The sequence below is a fragment of the Neopsephotus bourkii genome, unplaced genomic scaffold (assembly GCF_033783945.1).
Source record: "Neopsephotus bourkii isolate Nb327-2 ecotype Australia unplaced genomic scaffold, CSIRO-AGI_Nbou_v1 NB_1749, whole genome shotgun sequence".
Lineage (NCBI taxonomy): Eukaryota > Metazoa > Chordata > Aves > Psittaciformes > Psittacidae > Neopsephotus > Neopsephotus bourkii.
In genome coordinates, this window is record NW_026902223.1 from 8,706,202 (window position 1) to 8,726,276 (window position 20,075).

General features: G+C 45.5%; 1 protein-coding gene across 2 annotated transcripts; it reads left to right on the forward strand.

Moving 5' to 3' along the window:
* Positions 1-9,862: 9,862 nt before the first annotated feature.
* On the forward strand, positions 9,863-20,067 carry LOC133224923 (uncharacterized). 2 transcript variants are annotated; one of them, XM_061376852.1, is made up of 8 exons: positions 9,863-10,060; positions 12,737-12,900; positions 13,711-14,013; positions 15,179-15,346; positions 16,395-16,514; positions 17,762-17,792; positions 18,285-18,354; positions 18,843-20,067. In XM_061376852.1, exons 2-7 carry the CDS (start codon positions 12,816-12,818, stop codon positions 18,316-18,318), a joined length of 741 nt encoding a protein of 246 aa, XP_061232836.1. In that variant the 5' UTR covers positions 9,863-10,060; positions 12,737-12,815; the 3' UTR covers positions 18,319-18,354; positions 18,843-20,067. The 2 variants fall into 2 exon arrangements, with proteins under 2 accessions (XP_061232836.1, XP_061232837.1); XM_061376853.1 differs by lacking the exon at positions 18,843-20,067 and having other exon boundaries at positions 15,179-15,331; positions 18,285-18,515.
* The last annotated feature ends 8 nt before the right edge of the window (positions 20,068-20,075 follow it).

Here is a 20,075-nt window from a genome sequence, read left to right on the forward strand (position 1 = left end):
TGACTGGCTCTCATAGGCACCAGTGCTTGGGAGCCTGCGCTGAAAACAGAAAGTCAAAATGCCTTTTTTAGGATCTTTTCCCCTACAGTTAATCAAGGCAGAAGGATATACTTCAAGAATAAAATGTTCTGTAGGGATCTTTACTGTCCCTTTGAGTCGAGACTCTCTTGACATTTGGTATAAGCCAGCAGTTAAAGACCAGGAAACACGTTCCGCTCATTGCTTGCTCCCTTATAAACAATGTCCTATAAAGGACAGTTTTTATTGCTAAAAAGCAATAAAAGAATAAACCAGAGTATCTGTCCTGACATCTGTGTGAGACTGTTGATCTTCCCTGTAGGAAGCATAAACAAATGTTACTAGATGTCACATAAAGCTGATGATATGGGACGTCCTCAGCCTGTGGTCTTGAAACAAGATGGGATAAACAGAATCCTGAAATCTTACAAACTTCTATTTACATGATGCATCCAGTAATTTTACTGACAAGTTTATGGTTAAATAGGCAATGGATTCCCCTCACTGGGTGGGAAGATGGCATTGTGGAAACTCCTTAAAGGATCCCATGGCAGGTGCTAGCTGGGAACTCACCTCACTTTGGATGTTCTCTGGTATGCCTGTCCAAGGGGCAGAGGAGGCTATGTAGGTACCTCACTCACACTCTGCCTTGTGTTTGTGGGTACAGTCCTGTGTCTTGTTGGAAAAGGAGACCTGTTCTGATGCTCCAGCAACAATGTTGGCATCTATATAGCCATTGCATCACGAGCTGGAGTTGCTCCACACCTATTCGGTCCAGGTGGGAGAGCAGGGGTTGAGCACAGCCCAGAGCACACCAGAGAAGGAAGCACAAAGGGACTCTTCTAAGAAGTCTTTCTGTCTGAAGTAGTGGACCCACATCTTTGATGCAGGCAGTGTCTTTGGGTACTGTATTGGAGTGAATGTGCAAGTCACTGGCAGTGTCAGGGATGTTCCCCACCTGATTCCCCACCTGCAACATCCATCAAGGGGCATGGGTGGCAGTAGGATTGACAACTTCTGTCTGTCAATGTGCAGTTGTCTCCTCAGTAATAATAAAGTCACAGGTCTGTGATTAAACATCCCTTTTAAAGAGAAGAAAAAAGGGTTAAAACCCTCCAGGTTCCTGGTACCAATGCAGTCTGTATAGCAGGGGAGCAGAAAACAGGCCCAGTGGTGTCAAAAGATCACCTGTATGTCTATATTGTTAAACCCTATGTATATTTATCCTCTGGAACATAGAAAAGAAAAGGGAAACCTTAAGTGGTTCTTCATTTGCTGGAAGCAGTGACGTATCTCAGGGAAGCATGAGAGTTCCTTGGATCACTGGACTCCAGGGTGAGTCGGGAGATCAAGAAAGTAGCGCAACATCCCCGGTCTTCAGTGCCAAAGCTGAAATAATCCTCCTGAGAGTCAAGTGCACATCACAATTAAAGCCAGCTCTTATAAACGGCCTAATTGAGAGCAGTAGTGTCAGATGTGAAGCATGAGTCACACAGGGAAAAGTTCAGGAGGATGTAGACTGTCCTCAGTTCATGTTTTCTGGCAGCGACTGAGGAAGCAGTGTTCTGTCCAGGGGTCTCTGGAGAAATATCTCAGGGCAGAACAAGACATCAGGAGGTGACAGCCCCCTAAAACCACATTTCCTCCCCTGCCCCCCCCAATGGCTGTATTTCAAAGGGCAAATCTTAATCCCTGGTCAGAGCCAGTGGATCTGGAAGGTATGGCTTGTTCTTTTGTCTCAGCCATAGCAAAGTGTTTTGCTATGCACTTTTCACTGTGACTAGTTTAATTTCATTTTCCCCTATACTGACCGACCTGTGTGTCCTCTCCTCTGGTTTTGCCTAGGAGTGTAGGTGGTAGCACGCAAACAGTCTGTTCCAGCCTTGTGAGATCTTACAGACTTTCCCTTTGCTGTCTCTCATCCAGTGATTGCCTTCTATTGCCCCTGCTTAACTTTGAAGACACCAATTCCCACTGGCACGTTTGGTTGGTGCTGCTGGATAAAATGCTTGGCTTTTTGCTCCTGCACAGTAATACACCTACAAGGAAGGATGAGACTGAAAACTCTCAGTTTCTGTGTTGAATTGTGTTGTCATTTAACTTCTTACTTTCCTATTGAGTTCCTTTGACTTGCAAGTTGTTGCCTAAGCTGGCCTGGACTAGCACCGAAACTCTGGGGCATAAAATGCTGTATGTGGTCATGGGATGGTTTCCCTGGCTTTGCTTTTTAAGGAGTGCTCCCTACCCTTATATAAGGAGCAATTTAGTCCCCAGTGTGGTAGTATCAGATGTACCTGGGAAAGGTTTTCCCTGCAGTGTTTGTCACCATTTGGATTTTGTTATTCTCTGGTCAACATCTAGATTTGAACTCCTCAGAGGGGACAGGAGCTTCTCTGAGATGGCAAGGAATTTGTCAGCTAGGTCATTGCCTTGTAAATACTCAGTTGTGCTCTTTGCTTTAGAGCAGTACCACAAGTGTTTGTGTAAGCAGACTTGCTTTGCAATTCCATCATTGTAGCTTTAAGACAGAAATGTCCAAAGCCTGGAATCTGTGTTCTGTAGTTGGAGACACAAATGCAAACAAGTTGTTTGGCTTCTAGAAACAAGGTGGCTGAGTAGGCTATGAAGTACTTGTCAGACTCAGACCTAGAAGCAAGTCATGGCACGCAATAACTATCTTGGGGGCATGTTTCTCGAGCTCCAATCTGAAGCCTGGAGGCTGGAGGTTTTTGCTCTTTCACAGAGTATGGGAAGGGTGAGTTGCTCCAGATCATGTTGTGTGACTATCAAGGAGGTGGGATGTGCTATTTAGTGGTCTTGGGTTTTAAGCTTGCAGGCTATCACACAGTGTATATTTGCTTATGGAAACATGTTCATATTTTGAGCCTATGCATTTTCCAGGCCACCAACCCACACTGTCTGACAAGTATTCCCAAAGGAATTTATAGCTGGTTATTTTCACCCTTTGTTCAGGCTGAAGAATACGAAACCAAGACATGTGGCCAAGGCTGGCGTTGCCAAGGCTGGGGTGTAGCAGAGCTGTTGCTGCAGTTCATCCTCCCTGGCATGCTCTTTGTCTGTGTTTGCTGGGCCTTTGGCAGGGCAGGCTGATGTGAGACAAGGAGTGATTTTAGGTGGCAGAATGGAAATGAATCCTATTGCGCTGGGGTTCAAGGGATTGCACCAAATTACAAGTTGGAATTATCAGTCATTGAGAGCTGCCTTCTGTGTTCCCATCCTGTCTCAAAGCTTTCATTTTGGAAAACCAGAATCACTTGCTCATTGCTTAATGCAAGTCCCTTTCTCCCACAGACTGCTCTTGACTCCTGTTGGAAGTGCTTTTAGTTTAGGTCCAAAATGCATGAGCCCAGCTTTCCTAGGGAATGGAAAATGATCTCTCCACTGTTCTTGTATGCCATAATCATGTCAGCAGTTCTTATGAGCTAGTGTAGCTCGTGGCAGCAGTACACTTGTATTCAGATCCCTCCTTGTGCATGGTAGGTGGGATTGGCTGCATGTATCACATCCAGTTGTGGGGCAGTAGTAAAGCAAAGAGAACAGCACATGCACTTAATTAAACCTTGTCTGTACCATTCAGAATACATTAAATAGATGGAGGAGGATGGGGCTGGTTGAAAATATTCTTCAGTAGTGACTTCTCAAGAAGTGCTCGAATAGGGCTGTTGAGCTCTCATAGGTTACAAGTAAAAGCAGAGAGGTTAAATTTTCCTCTTGGCAGGTGAAGGAAGAATGGGCTTATGGAAGTCATGCCATCCTGAGCAGGAACAAGGCTGGGTGTGGAAATAACCTCCTGGAATGGACTGGGCATTGGTGCAGCCTGCAGCCTCGCCAGGGAGTGAGTCTGGAAGGCTGAGATGCTTTCAGCTTCTGCAGCAACACCTGATGGTGGTCCTGGGCACAGGCAGAAGGAGCTTCTCTCCCTGCACCCGGGCTGTGGCAACAACCCAACTCGTAAAGCACTGCAGCCTTGGAAGTAAAGCTGAGCATGAGCCAAGTCCTCGTGTTGAAAGAGAAAGCAAATATTGCAAAGTGTTGAAAGGAAAAGTGTCCAGGGAAAGGAAGGGGAGATTCGGTTTTCTTTTTATTGATGTGCTCCTTGTCCCAGTGAATTGGAGCTGCCGTTGGCTGAGCTGTGACCCTGCTGTGGCACATAGTTCTCTGTTACCTGCAGTTCACTGTGATCCTGCCTGCCAGCGTGGCTGCAAGAAAGACATGTTGTTGGTTCCAGCTCTGACCTTGGACTGATCTGCACTTTCTACCTCCAGGGCAAGGTGCTGGCACTGTGTGTGTGTGGCAGTGGCCAGGTCAGTCAGGCTGTAACTCCATCTGCCAGTCTGTCTGAATGCACTGCAAAGAAGCAGGCTGGCTTCTTTGTATTCTGGTGCGTAAATCCTGGCAGACTTGCTGGCTTTGGAGCAAATCACAGAAACACAGAATCATTTAGGTTGGAAAAGACCTTTAAGCTCATCCAGTCCAACCTTTACCTGAGCACTGCCAATGCCATCATTAAACCACATCATGAAGTGCCTCTTCTACACTGTGTGTGAACACCTGCAGGGATGGTGACTCCACTACTGCCCTGGGCAGCCTGTCCCAGTGCCTGAGCACCCTCTCGGGGAAGAAATTGTTCCTAATATCAAGTCTAAACCTCCCTGGTGCAGCTTGAGGCCGTTACCTTGTGTCCTATCACTCTTTGCTTGGGAGTAACGTTCATGTAGGTTATGTATGCACTAACTTCTGCTCATTTGCTAAATGCCTGAAGTCATTAAGTAAAAGCTAGGAAGTAAGATGTGACTGTAGATGTTTAAGCTTCCTCTTTTGTGCACACACTGGTGGACCTGGACACTTTCCTGGTTATGTGTGAGGCTTGCCAAACACAGGAATGTTAGAGTAATATCTCTGTGTATACATATATATATATATACCACAAAGGTGTATATATATATCTATATATATACCACAAAGGTATATATATTGGGAAGTGTGGGACCTGAGCATGATGTAAATGGTATAGAATAAGGAATGGATACTGCCCTTGTTTCAGCTGGGATAAAGGTCCTTTTCTTCCTAGCAGCTCTACAGTGCTGTGTTTTGGCATTTGTCTGAGAACAATGCTGGTAACACACTGATGTTTTAGTTGTTGTTCAGTTGTGCTTACCCCGATCAAGGACTTTTCAGTCTCATGCTCTGCCAGTCAGGAGGGGCACAGGAAGCAGGGAGGAAGCAGAGTCAAGAGCCAGGACACCTGACCCAAAGTAGCCAAAGGGGTATTCCATACCACAGCACATCATTCCTAGTATAGAAACTGGGGAGAATCACCTGGAAGACCCAGATGGCTTCTTGGATTGGGCTAGGTGTCTGTCAGCAGGTTGTGAGCAATTGCATTGTCATCAATTGTGTTTTCTGATCTTTCATTTCTCACTTCATGACACTATATTGACTGTCATAAACAGTCATGGGTCTCACTTTACTCTTTGAGCCATAAATTCTTTTGGGTGCTATTTGCTTAATTTCTTGTTGTGGTTTAAGCCCAGGCGGTAACTGAGAACCACGCAGCCGCTCACTGACCCCAGTTTCTTCCTCCCCATGCTCCAGGAGGGATGGGGAAGAGAATGGAAAGAATGTAACTCCCATGGGCTGAGATAAGAGCAGTTCAGTAACTAAGGTATAACACAAACCACTGCTGCTACCACCAATAATAATAATGATAAGGGAAGTAACAAGGGGAGAGAACACAACTGCTCACCACCCGCCGACCGATACCCAGCCTGACCCAAGCAGTGATTGATCCCTTCCGGGTAACTGCCCCCAGTTTCTATAGTGGGCATGATGTGCTGTGGTGTGGAATACCCCTTTGGCTACTTTTGGTCAGGTGTCCTGGCTCTGCTTCCTCCCAGCTTCCCCTCCTCGCTGGCAGAGCATGAGACTCAGAAAGTCCTTAATCGGAGTAATAAGCATTACTGAGCAACAACTACAAACATCGGAGTGTTATCAGTGCTGTTCTCAGGGTAAAGTCTAAAACACAGCACTGCACTGGCTACTCAAGAGGAAAAACGTGACTGCTATGTCTGAAGCCAGGACATTCCTTTAACAGTTGGACTTGATGATCTTCAGGGTCTTTTCCAACCTAGTTGATTTTATGAGTCTAATGATTCTTGATGTACCAGATTAGCAGGAAAGTCCCTCACAAACATGATAATGAATGGAGGTTTTGTAGGCAAGTGTTTTGGAAACTAAAGCCAGGGGCAAAGCATACTGAGACCAGTGATGTAATGGGAAAATGACTGCTAATGCTAAGACTTGGGATAGATCCCTGGGCTTTATTATTCCTAGTTTCCTGAGACAAAAAGGAATGGAAGCCCCAAAACCTGTGGACATGCATACACCTGAGAAAAACTCTGGGTTCTTATCTGTTCATAGTGTTTGATTTTCACCTCCTGTGTTTTGGTTCTTTTTTCATGTTGAGTTTCTCGGTAAAGATCTGGCTCAAGGTAATGTTAGTATTCTGGGGTGATATATCTGGATTGAAGGAAAGAGGTTTTGTGGTATCAGGGTGGCCATAGGAGAAAGTTCATGTTGGAGGTTCTCTCTTTTGGAAGACAAAATGAAGCCTCATTCAGGAGTAGAGTTGCTATGATTACAGCAGCATAAATACAGTCCAACAAGGACCGTGATGGTAGCAACATCAGCAAAGCAGAATACAGCTGTCTGTCCTTCACCCATCAAGATGAGTTGTCTGTAAGTTGGTTGGGTGTTGAGGACAAAATTGTGTAAGGAACTTGAAAACTTTGCCTTGAACAGAAATCAGTGCCTGTGCAGGGAGTAGGCTGGTGGTCAGCTGTTAAGAGTTGCTTAGGAGGTTTTACAGCTGGTTTAGCAGATACATGGCATATGGTTTGTGATCTTATTTACAGAAGGCCTCTTGTCATCTATTGCAAAACAGGAAGGTTCTTCAGCCCACAAAGGAAAATAAACTCCTAAAGCATGTTTCTGGGTAAGAGAAAGGGAAATTCCTAACTGAAGGCTTCAGTTAATATTGTTTCTATTTATCAGGTACTTAATTTATAGTTTAAGGTTGCAGTGCAAGCTTTATCTGTATAAAGGAAAATAAACTTCTCAAAACAGATCTTGGAAAGTGAGGTTCTTTGCCCGTTCCTGGAAATTTTAGGCTAGGCAGGATAGGTTTCCCCCAGATTTATGTTCCATGCTTGTAGAAAGCAGGTGTTTAAGGAATTGGGTATCACTAACAGGGAACACTGATAATGAAAGACCACGCAAAAACAGGGTCTGAGGAGCTCAATACTGTGGCCTTTAGGAAGAGGCTTATCTGAAACACCTCCTGTGTGTGTGTGTGTTGGTAAACTTTGTACTTGGAGAGCAAAATAGAGAGTTTGAATCCAGTTCTCACAGCATTGACAGCTTGCACTAAAGCACAGCTGCTATTTAGGTGGGTTTGAGTGAAGGGTTTGGGCCTGTTAGCAATTCCTCAAACCATTTAGTCCTCCGGAGGTCCAAAAAACCTCAGTGTGCATCTTTGCTGTGATGTTCCTTAGCTACAACTTGTTCCCTCGTGCTATTTGCGTCACCCATTAAAAGATGTTGAAACAGTGCTGGCCAGTGTTTTTCTCAGTGGCTCATTTGGTAAAGAGGGGGACTTTGGAAATAGCTATTACTGGTTCCCTAAGGAAAAACAAGAATTGGTTCTTCATTAGTAAGTAAATAGGTCTCTTCTGAGGGCCTCACAGCTGAGGGGTGCTGAGGGACTGCTCTTCCACAGAGCAGCCAAAGGATTGAGAGAGCTCCAAAGTGCTCTTGGTGTCACACTGGTTTCCATAAGGTCCTGTCTGAGATGGCAGCGCAATGTGACAGTGCACATGGCTGTGGACTCACTCTTGAAACATAAGGGGGTTTTAGCTCAGAAGCAGGGAGCTGCAACTGCATTTCTTTTGCCCTTGTTTCTGTCTGTTGAGAGCACTTGCACCTGGAGACAGGATCATCAGGCTGACATACCAGAGAAAGGGTGGGTATGGATTCAGGGGTGGGGAAAAGGCTGTGTTTCCTAAGGGTGGGACTGTGTGCTGTGGTACATGGGGCCGAGGCTGTGTATGGCAACAGCAGCAGCCAAGGTACAGGTCACTGTGTAGGTCTCCCCACCCCAGGTGAAGTTGTTGAGTCAGAGAGGTGTTTTGTTCCTTATCTGTGTGTTAATGTACAGCTGGTGTCATGCACTCAGGGGGGGCATCACGTACTTCTTTCAGTTTCCTTATTGACTTGAAGACTGCCCTGCCAAACCACTTTTTTCTCTATAATGGCAGTTTATGTTTTCCAGGAGGAATCCAGGGTCATTTCAGATGGCAGCTGCAATGTGTGGTGGGTCAGCTTGAGGGGAGCTGAGCAACTCAACCCAGAAGCCAGGGAGTGTTAAGAAACATCTGTTGCCAGAGGTCTTAAGAGAGCTCTAGCCATATCTCATGTAATCCTGCCCGTGGTAAATTCTAGTGCCTTCCCTGTAGAGGTGTGTTCTGAGCATGGATTGAGCAGAGGAGAGCTGATAGCCCCATTTTGGAGGGGCAAAGAGGGGGTTATGCAGTCTATCCCAGTAGAATGTAGGGTGGAGCAGCCCCTCCACTGCTTTGCACTGCTCCAACCACTTCCCAACTGCGGGGCTCAGTTTCTCAGAACTTACTTGGACAGGAAGCATTTTTGAGCAAGTGCAGAAGCGAAAGCTCTGTTCTGCATTCCAGGCTTAGAAGGAACAAAGAAGTGAAGGTTTGATTGTTCATTATGAAAACCTCTTTCTGTCCAGGTAGGTCTGTCTATGTGGGTATTGGGAACACAGAGACAAGAATGAGTCTCACTGCAGCTTCTCCTCAGTAGCAGGTTGCTGAATGCGGTTTTGGTCTGTCTCTGGACTGTTCCCTGGTCTCAAAAGGGCGGTCCCCACTTTTTATCTACTGAGAGGTGCTGTTTGCCCTTGTATTGGGTTTGTGTGGCAAGATTTTGATAGCTGGGGGTCTACAGAGATGGCTTCATTGAGAAGCCACCAGAAGCTTTCCCTGTGTCTGCTGCAGCCAATGCCAACCCAGTCCAAGACTGTCCCACTGCTGGCCAAGGCTGAGCCCACCAGTGGCAGTGATAGCTCCTCTGGGATAACATAGTTCCAAAGGGGAAAAAATCCCCATGATATGGTAAGTTCAGCCAGAGAGAGGAGTGAGAAAATGAGAGGCTGTGGAGTCTCCTTCCCTGGAGATATTCAAGAGCTGTCTGGACACTATCCTGAGCAGTGTGCTCTAGGTGACCCTGTTTGAGCAGGGAGGTTGCACTAGATGCCCTCAGGTGGTCCCTTTCAACCTCAACTATTGTGTGAAATAAGGCACTGTTTGAAGAAGCCACCCATCAGCCTTATAGTCCCCACAAAGAAGATAAGCAGACCACAACATATGTGAAATACTGCAGAACAGCTCCTGGAAGCCTTCATTCCACGGTCAGAACTCATAAATAACATTTTCTCTATTAAAGAGCAAATGTAAAAGTGGCTTGTTTAGGTTAATGCTACAGGTATTCACTTTTCAAAGTGCTTTGCCAAGGCTAATGAGCATTATTTTCCTTGTGTTGCAGATGAGTCTGGGAATTAGAGAGGTTTCTTTGGCTGTTGCAGTGCATGGAGAGAGGCAGATTTACTCCTCAGGTGCCCATAAGCAGGCTCCTGGAGGGTTTTCTGTGGGGTATGGTTTTTCCCATGCTCTCCAGCTGCAGAGTCCCACGCAGCAGCGCACCCTGACCTTGTTTGTGTTGTGCCGCTGCCGTCCTGCGCTCCGGGAGAAATGAAAGTGAAAATCCAGTGGTGTTTTAAAGAAGGGAGAAGCCGGTCGGGTGCCTTTTTCTTTGGGATCCAAGGGGCTTCTGCATCTCCTGTGCAGGGCTCTGCCAAAGGAGCTGAATGAACCGGGAGCTGGAAAGGCTGCTCAGGCAGGGAAAGGAAGAGGCACCAAGGCTTCCTTAGCTCCAGACCACTTTTGAGGTATTTGTACTGCCTTCTCCTTTAAGGGGTCCTGTCTTCTAGCCAGTCCTTTGTCTTACAAAATGTTGTTTCCTCTTTTGAAGTCGGCAGTTAAAGCAGGCTCTGGGGCAGGAGGGAACTGATCAGTGTGTTTCACGTTTTCACCGTAAAGAGGAATGTGTTATTTGTGTGCAGGATCTGGCTAAATATAAAATGCCCCATTTTATGGCCCTACCTGCACTTTCATGCAGTGCTGCCCTGCTCTCACACTGCGCGTCTGAATGCAAAACCCCAAGAGCTTCATTCAGTGGTGCGCTTTTATGTAAGAGTGAGTGGCACAGAAGGAACGGAATAAATCTCTTTGAGCATTTTCATCTTCATGTAATCACCGATAATGTTTCCTTCATCAAATTAACCTGTATTTTCTCATCTTGCTGTGTTTTGTTAGTATCTCCTTGTCCAAAATTGCCTGTCATATTGGCAAAGAAAGGGTAATTTGCCAGGAGCATTGCAGTAGAAACCTTTGCAACTCTCCCCTCTCCCTGCTTTCAGTGAGAAGCTGCTGCCCAAGCTGGAGCAGGCTGCGCATTGTTTTCCCTGTGGTTACTGGTCCCCTCCCCAAAGGGAGCTGTGGAAACCCTGGTGGCTCTGGTTCAGAACAAATCTCAGCAGAGAACCAAACCACAAAGTGTCACTCAGTGACAATACTGGGTTTAAAAAGTGAGAAATACAACCAGTGAAACTGTTCATTCTGTTCGCCTTAATGTGCTGCAAGCAGAACACAAACTGTTAGTAGTGTTTTCTACTAGCTATTGTGGAAAACCTGGTTAAGAGCAGTTGCTGGGAAGGTGTGTACTTACTCTCAGGATTATTGCTGGGATAGCTCAGCTTAAGCACAGAGTCCTGCTGATTGCTTTCTGCACCAGCTCCTTGGAACTGTGAAAACAAATTGCCCCCAGTCTCACCCTGAAGATCACTGTTTTGCCCCTTTTCGTGTTCTCATCCCTGTTGTGTTTTGCTTTGGTTGGTTGGGTTTTGTTACAAAAGCTTGTTGGGAGTTCAGCAGATTTAGCAGCACAACAAGGTGAAACCAGTAATGAAAGTAAGGCAAAAAGTAGCTCTTATGTAAACACTGCTCCTTTTCTAGGAAAGAACTTGAATGGAAAAGAACATCTGTGGGATCCACTGAAGTTCCCTGATTTTTGATCTGTTGTTTCCTTACTTCCTTCAGTACTATTGTTGTTGTCAAGCTGTTGAAACTTGCCTCCTCACACTCCCTTTGTGGCTGTGTTCCTCCCTTCGCATCTGTTTCTGGGAATCGGGGTGGGACTCTCAGCAGCTTGAGACTAGCACAGGTATTAGGGATGAGCGATTTTCACTGCTGCTCTGCTGGAGACTTCATGTGTAATTAGAAATTAGTGCCTGAATACTTTGAAACTTCCTCAAGGTGCTTCTCAGGTAGTGACATACAAAAACAGTTGGTTTAATGAAGGCTTCTAACGGAAAGCTTTGGGGGCAGAGCACTTTGAGTTTCCTAGAGCCAGTGAGGAAAGTTGAGTGAATTTTCCAGATTTCTTTTTTACTCTTTTGGATAAGTGAAACTTGTGTTTTCCTGAAACCTGCTTCACTAATTCATGGCAGTTTCATTGAAATGATTGAGGACTCATTGCTGACTAAATCCAAGGTGGTTTGTTTTGGTTGGTTTTTGGTTTTGTTTTTTTATTTTATTTTATTTTAAGAAATAGTGTTTGCTCCTTTAATTTGAGCAGATATTTTCCATATCTTTTAAATTTAAAAGTAGAATGCAATTTGACAATAAATATTTCATCTTAGGGCAAGCAAAACATTCAGCACCAAACATAGAATCATAGAATAGTTAGGGTTGGAAAGGACCTTAAGATCATCCAGTTCCAACCCCCTGCCACAGGCAGGGACACCTCACACTAAACCAGGGCACCCAAGGCTCTGTCCAGCCTAGCCTTGAACACTGCCAGGGATGGAGCATTCACAACCCCCCTGGGCAACCCATTCCAGTGCCTCACCACCCTCACAGTAAAGAACTTCCTCCTTATATCCAATTTAAACTTCCCCTGTTTCAGTTTGAACCCGTTACCCCTTGTCCTGTCGCTACAGTCCCTAATGAAGAGTCCCTCCCCAGCATCCCTATAGGCCCCCTTCAGATACTGGGAGGCTGCTCTGAGGTTTCCACGCAGCCTTCTCTTCTCCAGGCTGAACAGCCCCAACTTTCTCAGCCTGTCTTCATACAGGAGGTGCTCCAGCCCCTGATCATCTTCCTTATCTAATTGTTTTGTGTTTTGAAAGTGACAGCAAGTCAAGACGTTATTTGTTGCATGTATTTACTGAGTGATGTGTGCAAAGCCTCTGCCCGGAGGAGCCTGGAGGGCCTGGACATGGAGCCTCCTGCCCAGCAGGCTCAGGAGGATTTACGTTTCCCTGCAGAAACACCTTTCCCTGCAGTTGTCTTCTGCTGTGTTTGACCCAGAGATAGAAAGGATTGCAAGCTTGGCATTGCCAAAACCCATCTCAGTGTTGTAGCAGATAAGCAGCATGAGCACTTCTTTGCCTGCATTCCAGTTCTCTTGGCTAGTAGAAGCTTTACAGCGCTTGGAAATTGTTTTCTAGAAAGGTAATAAGGACAGATAAGAATGCTGAATACTGCATTTTATGTCCAAATAGGGAGACAACTGAGGGAGGAGCCTGGTGAGGCTGCCATGGGATCCTGGAGGATGTAAGAGAGCATCCAACGCTGCTGGTGATGAAGACCCACGGCAGGCTGATGGATTTAGCCCACTTCATGCAGTTGTGTTTCCTGCTTCTAACCATTGCATCTTCCTGTCCAAGTGAGTCTCCTTGTTTTACCTCTGTGCTTTTCACTGTTCGTTAGTAGATAAAAGCTCTTGAACTGTTATTAGAAAGCTCAGTTATGTCCAGTTAAAAATAAAACCACAAAACCAATAAGGGGAGAAAAGGAAAGGTGAAGGCTGATTCATTTGACCTGTCACAATCACCTAACTTGGAGGGGTGACTTTCTGCTTCTGTCTGAAGTCAGATGAGGTGAGTCCTCTCTCAAAGAACTCTCATTCAGACTCTTGCTCAGGAGAGTCTGAATGAGTAAACCCCTTTTTCAGCTCTCAACACCCAGTGCTAGCGTATTCCAGCACTTCAGCCATGCTGCTGGTGCTGTTTGGCTTAGCTGTGAAACTGCTGCCTGCAGGAACACTGAGCCAAACCTGTGGCAGTGACGTGGGACGCTGCACGTAGTCTGGCAGCTCAGCTGTGAGCTTCCTTTGTCATAGCATCTGGATGTCTGCTGGAGGTATCCCTGATAAGATTGTGCCAAGGAGTTTTGGAAGGAAAGAAAATAAGAACAGTGAGTCATCTGAGCCTGTCTGGGCATAGGACTTCCGTGTTCAGCAGGAGAAATGTCTTTGAGCTCACTTCCCAAGCTTCCACCAGTGGCAGCAGTGGAGGAATTATGTCATGCTTCTACCCCCAAAAGTACTCTGTGGTCTGGGCCCAGTACCCTGAGAATTGTCCATTGGCAGACAGCGTCCCTTAAGCCATGACTGGATTTGCCCATCCATTGTCTAACACTAAAATTCTGGGGAGAAAACTGGTAGAAAAGAATTTTTCTTTGGTTTCTCCTGTAGGTATTGCCGTGGCCAGTGATGACCCTGCAAAGGGGACACAAGACTCTTCCTTTGGCAAAACAAACGTGGCAGTCTATCACTGTGAGAGCAATGTATGCGAATCGAGCAATGACAAAGACTGTGCAAAAATCGGTGAAACACAAAATGAGAGATTTTCAAATGAAGTAATTCAGTTGGTGACCAGTGACACACACATCACCATGTGCTTTCATCAAGGAAATAAAATTCCTGAAGGAATTTATGCAGTCTTCTGGGAGAAAGACATGGGAGCAGGACACTCATGTGGCATCCTGAATTACAAAGGTATGCTCTGCTGGGAACCTGGCTGTGAACGGATGGAGGACATGTTCTGGTTGTGAAACTGAACTGTTGTACATTTGAGCAGACAGCAAGCACAGGAGTAAACAAATTCCGACAATGGATTCCTTTCGTGATAAAGTCGTTGAGTCGTTCACAAAAATGAATTCAGTTCTCTCAGGTCAAACAGTGCTTTATAGGAGCAGTTCCGAGAGATGCGGGTCAGGGAGGACGCTGGAGGAAGCTGTTCCTCCCGTAAGGAGAAAAGGCAAAAGGTGCAATTATGAATAGTTCCCCTAGATGGCCCCCGCAGTACAGAGCTGCCCGCGGTGCGCAGTACGCGTACCGGATTGTTTGCCTGACCAGCGATTCAACCACGCTGTAAACCAGTATCGCAATGAACCTTCCCTTAAATTCACATACTGAACTTGATGTGCTGCGGCATGGGATATCCCTTTGGCTAGTTTGGGGCAGGTGTCCTTGGCTCTGCTCCCTCCCTGTTTCTTGTGTCCCTCCTCATTGTCAGAGCATGAGAGACTGAAAAGTCCTTGATGAGAGTAAGTGCTACTGAGCCACAGCTGAGCATTGGTGTGTAATCAGCGTTGTTCTCAGACTAAAGCCAAAGTACAGCACTGTACAGCTGCTAGAAAGAAAATTAACTCTCCCAGCCAAAACCAGCACAGTAGGAAGGAGTTTCCAAGGATCTCTTAGAAGAGGAGTAAGTTGTACAGTAGCCCAGTGGGGACAGGCTAGGTGAGAGATGCACTCCGGGGTCTGAGATTTACCCAGCTGCTGGTCTTGCTTCTTCCTCTTTTTTGGTTCCTGTGGGTAAATGGGGGTTGCAAAGTTTTGTCATCATTTGAATGGATTTTAATTGCAGAAAGGTAATGGTAAGCTTTCAACAAATATTTTATTGTTTTTATTATATGTGAAAACTTTTTTGCTTTCTTCAAATTTGAAGATTTCCGTTATTGGCTGCCAGAGCAATTCAGCAGCTTAAGGGAAAGGAAAAGCTAAATGTTGGTTTGAACAGTTGGTGAATTAAACATGGTTGCAACAATCTCCAGCTTCTTGTGGTAAATGGAGGGCCCGTGTTCTAGCCTTTCTAACCCTCAGTGGAAGAGCTTATAAATGATCCATATTTATAATTAAAACTTCTTCTGTCTTTCAGCTTTCTTGGAAAATGGGTGGAGTAACATCATTACAGAGCAGGTTAGAATTTGCTGTGAAACAAGCACAAACCTCTCAGTGCCCAACCATACCTTGAGGTGCTACACTGAAGTGTTGGATGAGGAGCCCAGAAAATCAACAGCCAACATTGCTGGTGAGGGAAATCAAGGTAATTGCTGCATGTATGTGTTTGCCTTTTGCTTTGAGAGAGTTTTGCCTGGACAGATGTGAACAGAGTTTCACATGGGTGGCATGGGGAGAGGTACTGTACCTTCATACCTTGGACCCACACGTGCTGTAGCCATCCAAACTCAAAGACTTTCCATTAGGCCCTGTAGGTGCCCAGTCCTGGACTTACGTATCCATAGCTACAGGTTTCTGTGACTGTAGTGGTATAGATGTAGATACAGGGATGCTGAGGGATCATGATGGCTGTGCAACAAGTTTCTGAGAATTCCACTTAACAATGAGTGATAAATGAGACTTCACCTCTAGAGTAAGAGGACATTTGTCACATACAGGTATTTAGATAGCCAAATTTCTTTCATTGTAGAAATCCCTGGCACCTTCCTTAGGTCATGGACAAACAGGGCATCTTTTCTTGAGACCAGTAAACACTATTTAGTCTCTTCTGGAGACAGCCCTTAGTAGGGGTATGGCTCTTCTTCACTCTTTGCTCTGATGTTTGTTTGGTGAGGGTTTTTTGGTTTTGGCTTGAGGTTTGTTTCTGTTTTTGTCATTTTTGAATATTTGCTGGATGAGTCTATGATTTCTCTTCCAAATTGGACCCGTATTAAAGCAAGCTTTCTAGATATTTGTATGTTTATATTCCCATGCATTGAAGTACTTTAAAATTGGTCAAAATGGATTTCCCATGTGGCCTTTTAACCCATCACTAAGGATGGGTCTTGTCCCTTTTTGTTTTGGTTATTTCAGACGAGATGGAGGTTCAAAGGTACCTGTTGTGGTGGGGAGTCAAGAATTAGCTTCAAATGTTCATAGCCATTATTTTGTTACAGGCATCTTCATTGATGTGAGATGATATTAAAATACCCTAAGCCAGAGGCTGTTTGTTCTCTCATTCATCAGTTCCTTTTCTCATAGTCAGCTTTTGTAGAAGCACCAGCCCGTTCTCCCTAGGTTCTGCTTCTGAGGCAGGCTTATTTCTTGGCACGCCTGTTTGATTCACATGGACTTTATTTTCTTCTGCTCTCCAGATAATCCTCAGTATTTGGCCAGTGAAAAGAGCAACGTTGGCATCATCACTACAATAACGATCCTTGTGCTTTGTGCAGCAGCAGCTCTGGCAGTATCTTGTGTGCTACAGAAAAGAAACGGTATGGTCTAACGAAATGTGATGCTTCCTCTGGGTAAGATGCCTTGCAAGCAGCGCTGGTAGTGGAAGAAGCATACAGGGTTTTCTTTCTGGGTCTCATTTCCATAACAAGTTGTTAAATTAGATTCATTGTGAAGGGGAGGCTGGGCTGGCAGCTGGTAGGAATTCCACCACTGCGTTTGGTGCCATGACATAGGACCCAGTCAGCTGCTTTATTGAGGAAAATAAGCACGGAATACATTTCCTCCCTGCTACAGTTAACACATCTAAGTGACTGCACTGCTCAGCTTTGCCCCTGTGGGATCCAGCTCCTTGGAGCAGGCTCAGACTGCAACATTGCTGTGCAGCTTTCCCTGCAGAGGCATATCCCAGCCAGGAGGCTGCTGATATCCAGACATGGACTAACAGGTCCTTTAGGTGGAAGGTTCCCACTCACAGCTGTGCCTGCTAAAGAGCCTATTAAAGTTTAAGAAAGAATATTTTCCTAAATACATCCAAGTGGGGAGTTTGTTTTACAAACTAATAACGCATGGAAAGGGGGCCAACAAGAAATCTGGAGAGAGACTTCTGATAAGGGCATGTGGGAATGGCTTTAAACTAGAAGAGGGGAGACTGAGCTGAGCTCTTAGGGAGAAGCTGTTCCCTGTGAGGGTGCTGAGGCGCTGGCACAGGGTGCCCAGAGAAGCTGTGGCTGCCCCATCCCTGGCAGAGTTCAAGGCCAGGTTGGACACAGGGGCTTGGAGCAAGCTGCTTTAGTGAAAGGTGTCCCTGCCTGTGGCAGGGGCTGGAAATGGATGAGCTTTAAGGTCCCTTCCCACCCAAACCATTCTATGAAAGGGCTGGGATAGGCTCTGTGGAGTTAGTAAGGAGTCATGTGAATAAAATCACCTGGAAATATCTGCCTTTTGCTCTTCCCTCGTTCCCCACGGCACAGAGACTGCAATATTCTTAAAGCGAGATGATATTAAACCGCCTCATACTTCAGAACAGTTGTGCTACAATAGAGTCTAGAACTTGAGATCCAGCTGTGCTGTCATGTGGCAAAGGATCAGACCTGCCATACATGGTGGGGTTTTGTACAGGTTCACAAGGCCTGTGAATCTCGTGGAGGTGCACACCAGTGAGTTCCTCAGGCATTTCAGATACACATCCCTTGGGAAAAAACAGCTGCAAATTTGTTAGTTTTAATTCTTCTAGGTAAATCTTTGCTAATGCTGTACTTTACTTTTTTGCTGTTGTTTTTTCTAGGACCTGTCATAGTGCTTCGTCAGACTTCATGGTAAGACTGGATTTTGATCAAACTACATTTAATTATGTTAACTGGTGAAATCACATTACTAGAGTGGCAGGAGGGTGTTCAGTGAAAGACTAGATATGTTGACTAGGACCGTGTTCAGCGGATGCCCATTTCCTCCCTGCATCAAGTCTGATCCAATAGATTTTAGCCCCTACATGAGTTTGCAGTGGTTCCACTACTCATGTGTTGATCGTGTGCATGCTTCTATAGACACCTCTTGACATATAGCTTCCTCCTGTATCTTATAACCAACCTGGCACCAGGGTTTATGGGACAATGTGTAATGCCAGAAGCTGAGACATCTCTTAATTCCTGAACTAGTCCATCCTGTAAAAATAAATGGTGGTTTTTTTTTCTTTTTTTAGGAGAAAACAATTAAACAATGAAATTTGTAAATCTAAATTTGTTTAAGGTTAAATTGTTGGTCAGAATTCAGTTAAAGCTTAAGATTTTTGTCTTGTGCTCCCTTTCTAGTGAATGGAGTGAAATAGCTGTCTTGAGAAGATGATTCATCTCACCTTAAAAAGGTTTTAAGATGAAACAGGTGAATTACCTTGTGAAGGTGCCTCCCTGGCAACTCTAAAAGAAACCAATGGGAACAAGCTGGGATGTTTGAACATCTATAGTTGGACAAAACACAAGGATGTCTGAGAAAAATGAGTTGCACAAGTGTTTGCAAAACTCAATAAAGATAACACTAGTCTCACTGCAGTTGTTACAGGAAGATGTATTAATGGATATATTAGTGTGACAGGTAAAACATTTCCCACTAGTGGTTTCTGAGGTCCTGCCCTCGGGTGTAACACTGGCTGATGATCCAGGCCTCTTCTAGAGCCTCTCTGAGGCAAAGGCTGGTGGGCCACAGCAACCAGGGCAGGGTTTCAGCAGAGATGCCATGAAGTTGCTGGGCAATGAAGCTGCAATCCTGTTACCTTTCAGATTTCCAAGCCAAAATACAGACAATTGGATTGTAATTCTTACTGAAATCAACCTGTGCCTTTGGCCTCACATATTTTTCCTTCAATTCTGCAGCTGTTAGAAAACTCAGGAGTGGCTTCTGACAGTTACAGCCTCACACCTCTTTGAAAAACATCCCCAAATGAGAACAGCAGGCTTGGTGCTAGCAGCACACTCCTCAGTGGCGTCATAAAGCATCCAGCTCAAGAAGCTCATTTTGTGAGAGACCTCATGGCAGTTTCCATTAATGTTCTGTCACCAAACCCATATGTTCAGCAAGTACCCTTCAGCCACAGTTGTCCAGCTCCAGGCTTTCAGGAGCAACACAAGAAGCTCCCTGGATCCCCCATCCTGTCCTGGTGCTTTGCTGAGGACAGCAGGCGTTGCAAGATGTGTGCCTGGCTCAGCAGCACAGGTTTAAACCAGCTGAATTCTCTCAATGGTTTTCATGACTGGAACAATCAGTCCATGTGAAATTCTGCAGAGAGCTGTATCTGTGCTCGGGCAGGGTGTGCTGAACCTTGAGGCGGATGCTCACTGCGTGCCTTCATTTCCTAATGTGATAGCACACCCATAGGTCTTTATGGTTTTTAACTCCCAGGTGATCTCTAGATCAAAACCTGAACCTCTTACAGTCCCTACATCTGAAGACAGGTTTGGGTATGCTGTGTGCAGGCACTATGTGATGAATGCTGCACTTCAGGGATCCCCATTTTGTAGTTGAAATGATTTATCATTCACACTTGATTCAGTTAAATCTCCAGAAGTTTATTACACCTAACCTAGCTTCAGGCTTGTCCTGGGTTCAGCCGTAGCAGTCATTTTTCTCCTTCCTAGTAGCCAGTGCAGTGCTGTGTTTTAGACTTTACCCTGAGAACAGCACTGATGACACTCCAATGTTTTATTGTTGCTCAGTTGTGCTTACCCTGATCAAGGACTTTTCAGTCTCATGCTCTGCCAGTCAGAAGGGGCACAGGAAGCTGGGAGGAAGCAGAGCCAAGAGCCAGGACACCTGACCCAAAGTAGCCAAAGGGGTATTCCATACCACAGCACGGCATGGCCAGTATAGAAACTGGGGGGAGTCACCTGGAAGACCCAGATCACTGCTCAGGTAGGGCTGGGTATCAGTCAGCGGATGGTGAGCAATTGCTTTCTCCTCCTTGTTATTTCCCTTATCATTATTATTGGTGGTGGTAGCACTAGTGGGTTTGTGTTACATCTTAGTTACTGGACTGTTCTTAACCCGTGGGGTTTACATTCTTTCCATTCTCCTCCTCATGCCACCCAGAACTGAGGGAAGAGGAGTGA